The sequence below is a fragment of the Lissotriton vulgaris genome, chromosome 5, assembly GCF_964263255.1.
Source record: "Lissotriton vulgaris chromosome 5, aLisVul1.2, whole genome shotgun sequence".
NCBI lineage: Eukaryota > Metazoa > Chordata > Amphibia > Caudata > Salamandridae > Lissotriton > Lissotriton vulgaris.
The window spans coordinates 1,560,070,433-1,560,088,155 of NC_141693.1; the positions used below are offsets into that span (position 1 = coordinate 1,560,070,433).

General features: G+C 46.8%; 1 protein-coding gene across 1 annotated transcript in view; it reads right to left on the minus strand.

The window, feature by feature from the left end:
* The window catches only part of CHD8 (chromodomain helicase DNA binding protein 8), a 911,220-nt gene that overhangs the window by 455,485 nt on the left and 438,012 nt on the right, over positions 1 to 17,723 (minus strand). Inside the window, exon 17 of the mRNA XM_086919771.1 lies at positions 3,533 to 3,728. Within this exon, the coding sequence (XP_086775897.1) occupies positions 3,533 to 3,728 (196 nt within the window). The remainder of the gene's footprint in view (positions 1 to 3,532; positions 3,729 to 17,723) is intronic.

Genomic DNA, 17,723 nt, shown 5'->3' on the forward strand with positions numbered 1-17,723 from the left:
AAGAGGTTTTGGATATTCTTAAAGATTCTTGAAGAGCTCAATTTACTTTTAGATTTCAGTCTGTCTAAAAACAGAGGTACAATAGGTTTTTGCATGACTCACAGCAGTGCTACATTGTTTCAAGCAGACAGCTGGTGTTAGATGAACGTGTTTTCATCAAGAAAGATCTCGCCCAATCCAATAAAGAGGTCATCAATTCCAGTGAACAGACAGGGTATGTGCTTACATTATCTTAGGGTGTTCCACAAGATGAAGCAGATGGGGGGAGGATGTAGCTTAACGGCTAGGGCAGTCGATCTCAAATCTGGGGAACCGGGATAGAGTCTCGGCAACGTCGCTCAAAATCCTGTGATTCTGGGCAAATCACTTAATCTCCCTGTCCCTAACAAAAATAAATGTGTCCTTATGTAACGCAACTGGTGCTCATGTACAGCGCTCTGATACCGAATACCTTTGTGTCAAGTTTGCGCTATATAAAACTCCCCCAAAAAAAGGAAGTGCCTACTGTATGTATGTAAAGAAAAGGGTACACCAAAGGCTATTTAGTATGATGGTGCTTGCCCTAAACAAATATACAAGCAGAAGAGCCCATGTGAAAAAGCTAAAAAAGTTTCCATCTGGCTTGTATTTGGGAAAATACTAGAATAGATCTGAGGCTGTCCCCACCACAAGCTGTGAAGCAATTGCTTTTACAATTTCCATTCCCCATGCTTCCCCTTTTAAAGGCACGCTTATCTATCGTCCCCCAGGACCTCGTAGTGTATTTCTCGCTAATCTGGCAATTTTATTAGAACCATTGGCAGGCGAAAACCAGGACACCATTCTGGGCGATTTTAACTTTCACCTAGAGACGCTGGACAATCCTGACACTGCAGCTCTTCTATCCGAATTGGAAGCAATAGGACTCCCACAACTAGTTTCTGGTCCCAACCATACTGCGGTCCACCTTCTGGATGGTCTTTTTTCTAGTAATACATCACTCAGGATGAGAGATGTTCTCCCCCTCACTTAGACTGACCATTCGGCTATTCTCTTCGACTTTTCACTAAAAGACACTCCCCCCCCCCCCCCCCCCCCCAACTAAAAACCCCCTATCCATTAACCAATTTAGAGCTTGGAAAAGCATTGATATTTCTGCATCTCAATCATCATTACTTACCTCTCTGCCACCCACTGTGACTGATCCGGAGTTGGGAGCTAATAATTACACCAACTGGATTCAGAACACAGTCAATATGACAGTCCCTCTAAAGAAACAATCTATCAATAGGGCTTCTAAATCTGCACCTTGGTACAATGTTGTCCTCGGACAAGAAAAGCAAAAATGTAGACCGCAGGAACGTAGATGGAGATGAGACTACGACACAGATCAAAAATCCTGCTACAAAATCATGATGTCTAAATACAAACAACTTATCGTTATGGAAAAAAGCAAATTTTACAGTACCCAAATTAATCTGGCACATGACTCTACAAAACAAATCTTTCAGGTAGTCACGCGTCTCTCTGGTCAAGCAACAACTACCCCTATCATAGCTACTCAAAGCTCTGTGATTCCTTGGCGGATCACTTTCAAAGGAAAGTGACTGACATCTTTACTCAATTTAAGGCTCACACAACCAGTACTGGACATTCATCTTCCACCCCTAAGGATCATAAGTTTGTGGCTTGGTCAGGTTCTACCCCGCCTGACTCAACCCTCCATCCCTCCTTTCAGAACTTTACTCAGGTTCAGCAGAACTGGTATCTCATCTACTATGTTCCACCAACTCTGGCTCGCCGGAAGATCCATGTCCCCCTTCCATTCTTAAAAATGTTCCTGATATCATGGGTCCTAAACTTACGGAAATATTTGATGCCATGTTTTCCTCTAATATCTTTCCTTCCATCTGGAAGAAAGCGACTATTAAACTTCTCACCAAGAAGAGTTCTTTAGATCCCCCAATAGTCTCCAACTATCGACCTAAAGCCTGCCTCCCTTTCCCCGCCAAAATTGTGGACAAGATTATGAATATCCAAATCTCAGATTATATAGATCAGAACACCTGTCTGGATAATTCACAATTTGGTTTCCAGAAGGGACACGGAACGGAAACCCGCGCTTATTAAAGCCACGGATGAAATCAGGATGACACTCGATGGTGGAGGATCGGCAGTGCTCATCTTGTTGGACCCGTCTGCCGCGTTTGACACGGTCGATCATTCCATCTTGATCGACCGAGTCTCAGCGGCAGGGATCACAAATGGTGCTAAGGATCTTATTTCCTCTTTTCTTACTGACCGAGTACAGTCGGTCGCCTTTCGCAACTTCACCTCACCACCTTTTACTCTCCCTTGTGGTGTCCCCCAGGGATCTTCGCTAAGTCCGACACTATTTAACATCTATGTGTCGGACTTGGCGAGGGTCGTTAAATACCATCACCTGGCGGTGACATCCTACGCTGAAGACACCCAGATTGTCTTGGCTATTAACAAAAACTGAGATGAAGTGGCTTCTAATTTTAATCTGGGAATGCTAGCAATAAGTGACTGGGTGTCCACAAATTGCTTGAAGCTTAACTTCGATAAAACGGAGGTGATAGTGTTTGGTAATCTCTCCCCAGTTTGGTCACCCACTTGGTGGCCTGCTGCCCTTGGACCACCTCCGTCCCCAGTGGCCAAGGCAAGAAATCTGGGAGTCATACTGGACACTAAACTTACTCTTATGCACCATGTTAATGCGGTGGTATCATCCTCATTTTACACCATGAGAATGATTAAAAAACTCCTTCCTTATCTTCCCATGAGCATGGCCAGAACTCTGGTCAGTGCATTAGTAAGATCTCATATTGATTACTGTAACGCGCTCTTAGTCAATGCTCAGGAAGGAGTCATAAAAAAACTACAGTTGGTGCAGAATGCTGCGGCCAGATTGATCACGGCGACCCCCAAGTATACCCCTATTTCCGGCACTATTGAACAGCTTCATTGGTTGCCAGTAAAGAAAAGAACTAAATTTAAAGCACTCTGCATTGCTTATAAGGCAATTTACTCTCTAGGACCTGCTTTCTTAAAAGATGCATTCTGCCCTTACAATCCTGTTAGATCCCTCCGCTCTTCAACTGCCGGTCTTGTGCAGGTCCTAAGGACTAAGAAAGTCTCTTGGGGCGACAGGTCCTTTATAGTGTCCACTATCAAACTTTGGAATAGTCTTCCAAGCCAAATCAAAGCCTGTACTTCCCTTCTCTCTTTCCGCAAACAGATAAAGACTTGGCTTTTCAAACAGTAATTATTTCATGGACAAGCACAGTGGACACTCAGCGCCGAGACACCCTCGGGTATTTGTGCGCTTAACAAATTTCCTAAAATAAATCCTTGCAAAAGCTCTTCCAAAGTGGCACAAGACCAAGGAAAGGGAATGTCAACATGGCTTTAGTCTAGCGAGCGCCTATTCAGAGAGAGAAGCACCATATACATTTGAAAGTAACAGTCAAAGATATTGTATGGGCAAAATCACTGGACAGTTAAGAGACAGGATTCTAGAAAGCATCACCTGGAGGTCGTTTTGCGGATTCCAATCCGAATCAAAGATGATGCAGGTGTCCGCTGCAGTCAGGTTGATACCCAATCCCCCTGCACGAGTGCATAGCAGGAAAACAAAACGGTCAGAATCAGGTTTGCTGAAACGGTCGATAGCTGCTTGCCGCAGGTTTCCACGCACACGCCCATCGATGCGTTCATACAAGTATCTATGGAGAAACAGGACAAAAAGGGAGACAAAAACAGTCACATGCAGGGCTAGATTGCGAGAAAAGATTGCCTGGAGTTATCCTCTCTTCCAGAGGATAATTGATTATAAGTCTAGCACTTTCACACAGAGACGTGGAAATCTTACTTACATATAATAATAGTTCTGCATAGTAGATATGCTCATTGAGGTCATTATCATAGAATAGTTCTGCCTGCATGCATAGATGCTGGAACACATCCTTTTTTTTTTACGCTGGAGGTAGCCACCTCATTGTTGAGCAGTCTGGTAAAACCTGCATAAATCGGTGATAGGACAACTTTAACTCAATTTACTCTGCATAAAAATCTATAGTAATGCAAGAACCATTTTAAATATAAAACACATTGTAGCATTTGAAATGGAAAGGTGTCCTATCTAGGACCAATTTCCACTGTAAATGATGCAATGTGGTTTAGATTTAAAATAGTAATTCTAGTACTATAAATATTTATACAGAAAAAATGCAATTAAAGTGGTTATATCACAAACATATGGAGGTGTCACCAGGCTGTTCAACATTGAAGTGGCTACCTCCACAACTAGGCTGTAGCAGCAGAGGACAAATAAAAGGAAACCTGCCTTTCAGGTCAAAACTGCATTAGAAGTACTCAATATACACATTTGCTTTAACAGAGCCAGCAGCTTCATTGCCAAGCATGCATTTTATTGTTAGTTTGCCTCACAGGTTCACACCTTTTTAAACTGGAGTACATGTTGAGCAACAGAGTACTCTGTATGCAATGTATTCTACTATATTACATTGCCAGAAGTGGAGGAAGGTGGGTTGTTCATGACTTCAGTTAGAATGACTATGAAGTAGAATTAGGATTACATTTGAGTAACATTTCCTTCTACATTGTAGGATTCTCGCAGACAGCCATAAATGAAGATAAGAGTAAATGTACATGTAAATGTAAATGTGTGTGTCTTGTAAAGCGCACTGCTACCCGGAGGCGTCCTGGCACTATAGACCGCTGGGGAACCCGTCCTGGCTTTCCCTGTGAGATGTTCCCTCCTGGTATCTCTAAGGTGAAACCAGGCATCCCCGGCGTTTATGGGGGGCCGTTGTGGAGATGAGGCAAACTAATGCTTAGAGTTGCAGAGTGTGATCCCTGGTTAGAGTAGGCACCGAGGCGAGAATTATCGAGTCCGCTGACCCTGGTTCACGACCCTGCCGCTTCGGGAATTGAACCCTGGTCCCGGACCGTCCTCTGCTTCCGGGTCTGCCGCCTCTAACCAGTGAGCCACACCCCTCCAGTATATACCCACTTTGAGGCTGTCAATGCAAAACAAGAAAAACAATTATGAACAAGTAATGCTTCAAGAGAAGGTAAGAATATGTGAGTGGATTATTGTCGGAAAGTGCCCCTTTTTGCATGGTTACACATTACTTTTTTGCCTGGTATCGGATACATTTTGACTAAGTGTGCACTGGGTCTTACCAATCAGGTTCCCACTGCTTGTGTTCGTTCCCTAAACTGTAACTTTGTTTTAACATTTGGCACAACTCTCACATGTGGGCAAGCCTCTTGTAAAAGGCACCAGTGGTTTCAAGGACCTTGTGACCAGAGAGGGTCTCCAAGGGCTGTAGAATGTATTGGACCACCGTCATAGACCCCCCCACCAAACATGCTGTAGGAAGCTGGCTCCGTATATACTATACCACAATGAGGTATAGTGTGCACACAGAGTCCAGTGGAACCACAGAGGTAGGCAGATGTAAAAGTAGATAGCGCCTTACTCTCTATTTGTGGTGGTGTGGGTGTAAGAAAGTGGCTCTGTATATACTGCACCAAAGTAAGATTCAGTGTGCACAGAGTCCACAGTCCCCAGAGGCTAAATTTAGATATAACCTTACTCTCTAAAAAGGTAGCTTGGTCGAGCAGTAAGGCAGTATCAGAGGACCAAGTAAAGCATTTGTTGTACACTCTCAGTCAGCAAACGGTTACACACACTCAAGAACTGACCTCTAGGCCAATGGCTTTGTAAATAAAAATATATAGTTACTTTATTTTAGAACCACAGTAGGTATCAAATACTTTCTCAGAATGAGATGTTGCAATGGAATACTTTCAAATAGCAATAGTCTTTTAAATGCAATTGATACAGTTGCTGCAATAGGCAACACAAGTAAAACACAATTTAACATTGAGCTCAATGGGAAGTTTTAAGTGAATGCAATACAATCACTTTATGAATGTTTTTCTTACACAGAGCTGGATCCTGGATTCAACCCTGGTGCATTTCCTGTAAACAGTTGAAAGAAATCGTTTTTGTTACACAGGTGATTTTTAAGGAATATTTGTAGGTTTTGAAAATCGACACTTAGAAGAAATTTGGATAAAAACCAAGCAATGTAATCCTATGGAGAAAAATTAAGTTAACGGTAAGTCACACTTATAATTACTTTTAAGGTTCAGTGCTGGGCACCAAGATCCAGCACTGGGATCTCTCCTGATAGCAGGTGAGTAATTTCGTTTTTGTTGATCGGCTGATTTTTAGTGAATATTTTAAAGTTGCAAAACTCGACACTTAGAAGAAATTCTGAGTGAAACACAGCCATTGTTACCCTATGGAGAAAGGAAAATGCTACTTACCAGTATGCATCTGTTCTTGGCATGTAGAGCTGCAGAGTTACACACTGTGCATTGATGGCCACCTAGTGTTGGGCCCGGATGTTTGCAGTTTGTTTTGTTGTAGAAACGTCTTTGTAAGTCAAGCGATAGGTGACTCCTCCTTTGGATGATACTGCGCATGGGCATCGGCTCCATCCCCAGATTGTTTTTCGATATTAGGGAAGTGATGGAGCTGTACAAGAAGTAGTGATGTCCAAGTGATTTGTATCTAATTAAGATAATACTGGAACAGATACAGGTAGCCGGGGAGGCGGGTGAGCGTGTGTAACTCTGCAGCTCTACACACCAAGAACAGATGCATACTGGTAAGTAGCATTTTCCGTTCGAGACATATGAGCTGCAGATTCCACACTGTACATAGATTGTATAGCAGTACCCACACCTAGCGGCGACCACCAGTATCTGTTGCAGTAGTTTGAAACAGAGTTTTTAGTACAGTCTGGCCCACAGTGGCTTGTTGTTTAGTTTGCACATCTACACAAGGTTTTGTGAATGTGTGCGGTGTAGACCATGTAGCTGCTTTGCATATATCATCTAGGGGAATGTTCCCTAAGAATGCCATTGAAGCCCCCATTTTCCTTGTAGAATGGGCTTTTGGAGGAATTGTTAACGTACGTTTGGCTTTCTGGTAACATATTTGTATGCATTTAACAATACACCTAGCTATCCCCGATTTTGATATGGGGTTGCCTTTATGTGGTGGTGAAAAAGACACAAAAGGTTGTTTAGTTTTACGAAAAGTTTGTGTCCTTTCTATGTAATACAGTAATGCTCTTTTAACGTCTAAGGTGTGTGGAGCTCTTTCTGCGACTGTTTGTGGCAGAGTGAAAAAAACAGGCAGTTCAACAGATTGATTTAGATGAAATGGTGAAAATACTTTTGGAAGAAATTTAGGATTAGTGCGTAGAACCACTTTGTCATGATGCATTTGCAAAAAAGGTTCTTGAATGGTAAATGATTGTAGTTCACTGACTCTTCTGAGAGAAGTAATAGCTACTAAGAAAGCTACTTTCCAAGTTAGGAATTGTAATTCGCATTTATGTAACGGTTTAAAGGGGGGTCCCATTAACCGTGTAAGAATAATGTTTAAGTTCCACACAGGTGAAGGTGGTGTTCTGGGAGGGATTATTCTTTTGAGTCCTTCCATGAACGCTTTTATAGCAGGTACTCTAAACAGAGAGATAGATGTTGTCTATTTTGTAAATATGCTGCAATGGCAGCAAGGTGTAAGACGTGTAAGCTAAATTACACTTTTGAACGTGTAATAGGTATCCTATGATGTGTTGAATAGACACATCTAAAGGATTTATGTGGTTGTTTTGACAGTATATTACAAATAGTTTCCACTTAGCAGCATACCATGCTCTCGTAGTGGGACGTCTGGCTTCTTTAATAACATTCATGCATTCTGGAGGAAGGTTTAGGTAACCAAACTCAATGACTTCAGGAGCCAGATCGCTAGGTTGAGCTGAGCTGGGTCCGGGTGTCTGATCTCTCCATGGTTCTGTGTCAAAAGACGTGGAGATAGGTTTAGTTTTTGGTGAGGTACCACCAATAGTTGCAAGCAGTGTGATGTACCACGGCTGTCTGGCCCAAGTTGGAGCTAGTAGAATGAGCGTTAGGGAATGTAGCTGTAGCTTGCGTATCACTAACGGAAGTAGTGGGAGAGGAGTAAAAGTGTACGCAAATTTTCCGGACCAGTTCATCCATATCGCATTGCCTTTAGACAGCGGGTGTGCATATCTGGCGGCGAAGTTTGGGCATTTTGCGTTTTCGTGGGTTGCGAAGAGGTCTATCTGAGGTTGTCCCCACATTTGAAAGAGCGGTTGAAGAACTTGTGGATGAAGTTCCCACTCGTGGATCTGCTGTGTCTGTTGATTTAGCAGATCTGCCATGGTGTTTTGTACTCCTGGAACGTGTTGGGCTAAGAGGAATATTTCTAGTGGTATAGCCCATCTCCACATCTGCTGAGCTAACAGAGAGCTGCGGAGAGTGTGTTCCCCCTTATTTGTTTATGTAGTACATGGCTGTCATAAAGAGGCCCGTGTCAGACCATTGATCAAAAAGCCTGGAGCCGATCCAACTAGCCTAAAGAACTACAGGCCAATTTCCCAGCTGCCTTTTTTATCAAAAGTACTAGAACAACATGTACTAAAATCCCTGTCATCCCTCCTGGAAGCCCATCATCTTCTCCAGGAATGGCAAGCAAGCTTTTGTGCCCACCATAGCACGGAACTAGTAATGCTGTCAGTACTGGATGAGCTCAGAGGCATGGCTGACAGTAAAAAACCAAGCGCCCTGATACTATTAGACCTATCAGCGTGCACTTTACACTTAATCCCACACAGGCAGCAGTGTGGATTTAATATGCTGAGAAGTTTAATAATAATCTTCAGTCTTCAGTGTAGCCATTATGGTGTTGTAGGGGCACAGTGCTCATTCACCTATGACCACACCACTGGCATAGTGCACCCAGCTGGAGGGGTGACTGAGGTATGCCAGGGCAGTGTGTTTGTGGGCATGGCACACAGGGATGTGTGACATGTCGACTGTTCAGTTCTGCACCAAGACACTCAGTCTGCAAAGGCAGTGTGTGTGTGTGTCAAGGTACAGGGCCTCTAAGGGTGGCACAATAAGTGCTGCAGCCCTTATGGGCCTTCTCTTGTCACAGTGCCCTGGGTACCTAGGGTACCATTTACAATTTATTCATTTATTTATTTTTACCATTTGTAGAGCGCTCTGCCCTGGCGCTGATGTGATTGTACTGGTGTGTGGGTAGGAAGCATTTAGTGAGTCAAAAGCCAGGTCTTGAGGGCCTTTCTGAAAGATAGGAGGTCCGCTGTTTGTCTAAGAGTAAGCGGTAATCTGTTCCAAGCAGCTGCCGCGCCTAGGGAAAAGCTCCTGCCACCCCATCGCGCTTTCCTAATTCTTGGAACTGATACCAGGGCCTGTTCTCTAGATCTTAAGTTTCTGTCTGGCTTGTGCCAGTGGAAGAGCTGCTTCATACATCGAGGGCCGAGGTCGTGTAGAGCTTTGAAGACCACACAGAGCGCTTTGAAAAGTATTCTTTTCCGGACTGGTAGCCAGTGGAGTTTTACCAGATCCTGGGCTACTGAGACAAACTTAGGGGTATCGGTGATCAGGCGGGCGGCAGCGTTCTGCAGGATCTGGAGTTTGTTAAGTAGGCTTTGTTGGGCATTTAGCATAAGGCTGTTACAATAGTCCAGCTGCGAGAAGACCAGTCCTGTCACAACTGTTTTCCTGTGTTCCCTCTCCAAAAATGGCAGCACTTTCCTGATCGTTTTCAGGATATAATGTGTCGTCCACCAATATGCCTAGGTTTTTGACCTTTGTCACCGGGGAGGGAGGGGAGCCCATTTCTTCTGGCCACCATCTAGGGGACCAGAAGTTGTCCTTGGAACCGAAGAGTAGCACTTCTGTCTTTGTGGAATTTAGTTTAAGACCGTTTTGTGCCATCCAGTTGCCCACCTCTCGCATGCATCCTCTGAATCTATCTGCTGTGTTGTCTAATTCGCCCGGCAGCAGTGACACCACTATCTGCGTGTCATCTGCTTAGGCTGTGAGGTTAAAAACAAAGGATCGAATGACCGGCGCTAGGGTGGCAACGTACACATTAAAAAGGGTCGGGCTCAGTGAGGAACCCTGGGGAGCACAAAAGGGCGTGATTCGAAGTCGCCAAGTGCCACTGTCTGCGTTCTGTTAGATAAGAAGGCGTGTAGGATCTTTACTGCCTTTCCTTGAATTCCACAGGCCCTCAACCGGTCCACCAACAACTTGTGATGGACCGTGTCGAAGGCCGCGGACAGATCCAACAGGATTAGGGCGGCTCTGCCTCCTACGTCCATCGCTCTTCTAATGTCTTCTACTGATTTAATCAGGGCAGATTCCGTGCTGTGTTCTGCGCGGAAGCCGTGCTGGGAAAGATCTAGGTGTTCTCCTGACTTCAAAAAGGCACTTAGCTGTGCGTTTAGAGTGCCTTCCATAATTTTGGCTGGAAGGGGAAGTCTGGCAATAGGCCGGTAGTTATTCATCTCGGCTAAGTCCAAATTAGTTTTTTTTAGGAGGGGTAAGATGGAGGCTTGTTTCCACTTTGCTGGGAATTCCCCATTGTCCAGCATGAGATTGAGGAGGGGAGTAAGTCCGGCTGCAATAGAGGCTGGAGCTAGTTTGGCAATTGCAGCTGTTTACGGGTCATGTGGAGAACCTGATTTTATCTTTAGTAGTTGGCTCACTACCTCCTTCTCAGTGATTTGTGTGAATTGCAGGAGTTTTACTGAGTTGCTATTTGGTTCCGGGCCCACGATGGGGGGAGGAGTCCTAATTTGCCTGTCATGGGGAGAGAAGATTTTTTCCACTTTTTCCCTGAAGAAAGTGGCAAGATTCTCGCAGAGTAAAGGGCTAGGGGGTATCTGTAAGGTCTTGGGGACTGCCAGGGATGACACCGTCCGGAAAAGTTCCTTCGGGGCATTGTTGGCTTCTTTGATCTGTCTAGTAAGAAAGTCTCGTTTTGTCTGTTGTATTCTTTCTTTATAGGCTCTTTGCTCCATAGTGAGGATTTTTTTGTCTGACTCACTATAGGTTGTCCGCCAAGTTCTTTCCAATTTTTTACACAGTATTTTATGGTCCATGATCTGCTCTGAAAACCAGGGGGCCGATGAATGTGGGCGGGTGGAGTAGATAGTTTTAGTGGGAGCTAATTGTAGGCATGCCGAGTCAAGCCCGTTGGTATAGGCTGAGGCTGCCTCCTCCACATTTCCTGAGAGGGGGCGCAAAGAGGTTTTTAATATGTCCTCTAGCATTTCGCCCTTGATGTTCTTCCATTTCCTAGCAAGTCTTGGAGCGTTTCTGGCTCTGGAAGATTTCAGGGGGGGCAAGAGCAACAGAGAAATGGACAACTGAGTGATCGGACCAGGGGATCGGCTGGACTGTTGATATGTTAAGGCTGGGATGGTTTGAGAAGATGCCGTCCAGAGTATGTCCTGCCTTGTGAGTAGGACCGCTGACCCATTGCTTCAGATCCAAGCCCAGTAGTAGGTCAATCAGGTCGCGAGTGTCTGGATCAGAATCGCATTCTAGGTGGAAATTAAAGTCTCCCAGCAATGTAAATGCTTGGGCACAGGCTACTACTTCGAGTAGCTTGCTCAGTGCTCCTAGAAAAGGGGCTTTAGTCCCTGGAGGCCTGTAGACTAGACAGCCTCTGAGGGATTGGTGATCCGATAGAGTAAGATTAAAAAGGAGAGTCTCCTCTAGCCCTGTGGGGCCAGGTTGAAAGGACCCTCTGATGGAATTATGATAAATAACAGCTAGGCCACCACCTTTCCTTTTTTGTCGGTTTTGAGTATAACAGACATATTTTGGGGGAGTGGCATTAACAATGTCGGGGCCAGAAGGGGCATCAGTCCAGGATTCTGTAATAAATGCGATCTTTACTGCAGTATCCTGAATTAACTCTGCTACTTCCGTGCTGTGTTTGACCAGTGATCTCGCGTTAAGTAATAGACACTTGGCCGAGTTAGGGTTTGTCCTTATAGGCTTCTCCTTATGGTTCCTGAAGGTTGCAGTGGGTAGCCAGCACAGTGTAGGCATGGCCTGTGAGCAATTGGTGCAATGGAGAGGGTTAATCAGAGAGGTATCCCCCCATTCCAAGGCAGTGCATCTTGTATTATTAATACTATTCCTTAGAGCCCATAGTGCCTCACTAGTGTAGGTGAGCCTCGATGTTATGGTGGTTTGTAACGGAGCAGGGGTCGTGGCCCTAGGCGCGGGTCCGGCGCGGACGGGCGCAGACGGGCTTGCCTTTGGCTAGCCTTCGGCGCGCCGCCGGCGGTCCCGCTGCGCTTCCTGGGGAAGGGTGACATTTTATGGAAGAAAGGGCGGGAGGGGCGGAGCACTAGACGGCTCGGCCGTCTCCTCACCTAAGATGGCGGGAGCCGCGAGGGGAGTTGTCACCGGGTCGGTGAAGGGCAAGAACAGTGCTAATTTAGCAAGGTAGCTAAAACACTAAATGCACTATTAGCGCTTTAAAACAGGTTTTGGTGAACACCGCAGTAATCGCGATGTCACCCTCACAAGTCCCGGCTTCCGCCTCAGGACCGCTGTTCAAATTAGCAAGGTATCTAAAAACAGCATGCACATATAACGTTTTTTTAAAAACAGACCGCTGTGCAGATTAGCAGGTAACTAAAACAGCATGCACAAATGAAGTTTTTTAGTAAACAGATTTTGGTGAACACCGCAGTAATCGCGATGTCACCCTCACAGATCCCGGCTTCCGCCTCAGGACCGCTGCTAAGAACTACTCACACTTGCAATGGGCTGACATGTGGCCAGAGATGCCAATTTGGTTTAGGCTTTAATGCAGTTTTAGGGAAGTAACACAGGCCCTGGGTACCGGATTGGCAGGAACCCAGGGCACACTCAGTCAAAGTACATCAGCAATTCAGCAAAAAGTGGGGGTATACCATGCAAGAAAGATGGCACTTTCTCACAGTAGGCGATCAGTAAGGCTTTATCAGAGGGTAGTGTTAAGCATTTGTTGTACACACTCAGGCAGCAAATGATGTCACGCACTCAAAGACTGAACTCAAACCAATTTGTTTGTATAAAAATTATTTAGTTATCGAATATGCTTCTTACCAGTATGCATCTGTTCTTGGCATGTAGGGCTGCTGACATTCATATCTGTGCATAGATCGCCGCCTAGTGTTGGGTCCGGATGATTGCACATTGTTGTAAATGTAAATGTATAGGCATTTATATAGAGCACTACTTACCCGTAGGGTCCCAAGGCGCTTCGACCGCTGCGAAACCCTTCTTGGCTTCCCTGAGAGATGGTCCCTTAATGGGTATCTCCAGGGTGAGACCAGGCATCCCCGGCGGTCTGGTGGGGCCGTTAGTGAAGATGAGGCAAGCTAATGCCCAGAGTTGCCGAGTGTGATCGCTGATCAGAGTGGGCACCAAGGCGAGAGAATTATCGAGTCCGCTGACCCTGGTCCAGAAACCTGCCGCGCCGGGAATCGAACCCTGGTCCCGGGCCGTCCTCTGCTCTCGGGACTGCCGCCTCTAACCTGTGAGCCACACTACTTCACTACTTGTTGTCCTGGAAGAGTCTTCGAAGTATCACGAGATAGGTGGCTCCTCCCCTGGACTACAGTGCGCATGGGCATCGACTCCATCCCCAGATTGTTTTTAGCCATTGTGGCCAAGATGGAGTGAAACTCAGTGAATGATGACCATGCTATGAGTATATGTGAATACTGTAGCTGCTACAGGCGCCGGGGAGGAGGGCGGGCGATATGAATGTCAGCAGCCTTACATGCCAAGAACAGATGCATACTGGTGAGTAGCATATTCGGTTCGAGGCATGTGGGCTGCTGAATTCATATCTGTGCATAGAATATATAGCAGTCCCTCCATTAGCGGCGGCCGCCCGTGCCAGCTGCAGCAGTTTGGAAAAGTGTTTTGAGAACAGCCTGCCCTACAGCTGCCTGCTGTTTGGAGTGCACATCAACACAGTAATGCTAAGTAAATGTGTGTGTGGTAGACCATGTGGCTGCTCTACATATGTCTTCCAAAGGAATGTTTCCAAGGAATGCCATAGAAGCCCCCAACTTTCTGGTGGAGTGGGCTCTTGCTGGAATGGTAAGAGTACGTTTGCTTTCAGATAGCAGATCTGGATACATTTAACGATCCACCTAGCAATACCAGCCTTGGAAATTGGGTTACCTTTGTGGTGTGGTGCAAAGGCGACAAAGAGTTGGTTAGTCTTTCTAAAATCCTTGGTCCTATCAATGTAATACATTAGGGCCTGTTTAACATCACGTGTATGGAGCATCCGCTCCGCCAATGATTCAGGATTCTGAAAGAAAACCGGTAATTCGATTGTTTGGTTGATGGGGAACTGAGACACAACCTTGGGCAGAAACTTAGGATTAGTGCGGAGCAATACCCTGTTGGAATGAATTTGGATAAATGGCTCTTCGATTGTGAGGGCTTGTAATTCACTAACCCTCCGTAGCGATGTAATCGCTACGAGGAAAGCCACTTTCCATGTCAAGAACTTGAATCTCGCAGAAATGCAGTGGTTCAAAGGGAGGACCCATCAGCCTGGTAAGAACCACATTGAGGTTCCACTCAGGGGCTGGTGGAGTACGTGGTGGAATGACTCGTTTGAGGCCTTCCAAAAAAGCCTTGATGGCAGGCACCTTGAAGAGTGAAAGGTGCTGTCTATTTTGGAGATAAGCGGCCATTGCAGACAGATGAATGCGAATGGAAGTATAGGCCAGATTACACTTGTACAGATGGAAAAAGTAACAGATGATGCTCTGAATAGAAGCATCCAGCGGGTTAATGCCGTGGTTCGCACAATAAATGACAAACAGCTTCCATTTTGCCACATAGCATGCTCTAGTAGTGGGCTTCCTCGCCTCCCGAATGATGTCCATGCAGTCGGGAGGTAAGTTTAGGTAGCCAAACTCTAGGACTTCAGGAGCCAGATCGCCAGGTTGAGCGGTTGCAGATCTGGGTGCTGAATGTCGCCATGGCTCTGCGTCAGAAGGCTGGGTGCGAGATGTAGCCTTTGATGCGGTACCACGGACAGTTCTAGAAACGTGGTGTACCATGGTTGGCGAGCCCACGTTGGAGCAACCAGGATGAGAGTCATCGAGTGCTGCCTGAGCTTGCGTGCCACCAGCGGTATCAGAGGTGCTGGGGGAAAAGCGTACGCAAATTTGCCTGACCAGTTCATCCATATCGCATTGCCCTGCGACTGTGGGTGTGGGAACCTGGCGGCGAAGCTTTGGCATTTTGCGTTCTCTTTTGTGGCGAACAGGTCCATCTCTGGATGACCCCACCTTTGGAAGTACGGCTGGGGTACTGATGGGTGTATCTCCCACTCGTGCATCTGGTGGCTGTGCCTGCTGAGCAGGTCCGCCATCTGATTGTCCTTGCCCGGGTGGTGCTCTGCCATGAGGAAGATGTTCCTCTGAATGGCCCACTTCCACATGCTCTGAGCCAGATGAGACAGCTGCAGAGAGTGTGTTCCTCCCTGCTTTTGAATGTAGTACATTGCCGTCATGTTGTCCGTCCAAATCAACACGACCTTGTTGCATAGATGTACTTTGAAAGCCTTCAGTGCCATGAAGATCACCATCAGTTCTAGAACATTGATGTGCATCTTCCCCTGTTGCTGCGTCCACAGTCCCTGCACAGTGTATTGGAGTACATGCGCTCCCCATCCCTGGTGAGAGGCGTCCGTGGTCAGGATAATATCTGGCACAGGCTCCTGGAACGGTCGGCCCTTGCAAAGGTTTCGTGGATTCCACCAATGCAGAGAGTTGAATGCCTGACCGCTCACCAACACTAGGTCTTTCAACTGGTTGTGAGCCTGAGTCCATTGACGTGCTAGGCACTCCTGAAGCGGACGCATATGTAGTCTGGCGTGCGGGACAATGGAGATGCAGGAGGCCATCATGCCTATCAACTGCATGAACACTCTTGCTGGAAGCGAGTGTTGAGGTATGAACATTTGGATCAGCGATTGAATGCTGCTGACTCTCACTGAATTTGGCTGGGCTGTGGCCACCAGAGTGTCTATGGTCGCACCCAGATACTGCCGTATGTGGGCGGGCTGGAGATGGGATTTTGGGTAATTCAGTGAGAATCCCAGATCGTGCAGGAGGTGAATGGTGTGGGACACGTGGTCGGCGCACTGCTGGGCCGACTTCGCCTGAATGAGCCAGTCGTCCAGATAGGGGTAGACGTGGATGTTTTGACGTCTGAGATGCGCCGCCACCGTCGCCAGGCACTTTGTGAATACCCTGGGTGCCGTGGTGACCCCGAAAGGCAAAACCTTGAATTGGTAGTGCTGGTTTTGGATGGTGAACCTGAGGTATTTTCTGTGTGAAGGATGTAGCGGAATGTGGAAGTACGCATCCTTCAGGTCCAGAGTTGCCAGAAAGTCCCCCTGTTGAAGCAGTGGGAGAACTTGCTGCAGTGTTAGCATGTGGAAATTCTCTGACAGGATGTAAAAGTGGAGGGGCCTGAGATCCAGGATGGGCCTGAGGGATCCGTCCTTCTTTGGAATCAGGAAGTACAGGAGCCTCTTTCCTGCAAGGGCACAAGCTCTATTGCCCCTTTTTGCAGCATGACTGTGACCTCCTGCTGCAATAAGTGCAAATGCTCGCCGGACATAGGACGGTGCCTTGGGGGTATGTTGGGTGGAGTGGATGTGAGCTCCAGACAATAACCAAATTGGATAAGCTTTCTGACCCACCTGTCCGTGGTGATGGACTTCCACACGGGCAGGAACTGCTGGAGTCTTCCCCCGACCGGTGTTGTGTGGTCAGGGGGCAGTGACAATGCGTCACCTGGACCTGGAGCTGTTGTTGCCAAGTCTTCTGCCCTTGGCGTTGTTGCCGCGGTATCCACCTCGACCCTTGTTGGTATAAGTAGTCTGGGTGTTGCCTTTGTAGAACTGCGCGGACTGCGAAAGTTGACCCCTTGAGGTGCCTCTAATATTGGAGCGACGAAAGGACCCACTCCGAAACTGCTGGGACTGCAAGGCACCCATGGATTTTGCAGTGTCGGTGTCCTTCATCTTCTCAAGGGTGGTATCAACCTCTGGGCCAAACAGGTGATCTGGGTTGACCGTTTGGTTCAAGATGGTGGTTTGAATGTCCGGCTTGAACCCAGATATCCGTAGCCATGCATGTCTACAAAGCATAACGCTAGTGTTATTTGCGCTTGCGGCGGTGTCAGCCGCGTCCAGAGCGCACTTTATGGAATCGTTGGAGATCAGCTTCCCCTCCTGTATTACCATTTCAGCCCCTTCCTTATATTGATCGGGTAGGTGTTGCAAAAGGGTCTCTAGGGTATCATAGTGTGCCCTGTCATAACGCGCCAGGAGCGCCTGCGTGTTAGAGATGCGCCATATGTTGGCTGCCTGTGCTGCCACCCTCTTCCCCGAAGCCTCAAAGACTTTTGATTCTTTGTCTGGGGGAGGAGCATCACCCGTAGTCTGCGAGTTGGCCCTCTTCCGGGCGTTGGAGACAACCAGGGAGTCCAGAGGCAACTGTACCTTAATATAAGTTGGATCAGTGGGCGCCGCCTTGTACTTTTTGTCGATCCTTGGGTTGATGACTCTCGCCCTGGTGGGTTCTTTGAAGACCTCAGCAGTGTGCTTTAAAACACCCGTCAGCATTGGCAGTGTTTTTACAGTCTTTTCAGAGACAGAAAAGGTGTCAAAGAGGAAGTCGACGTCCACAGGGTCAGCATGCAGCTCGACGTTGTGATTGGCC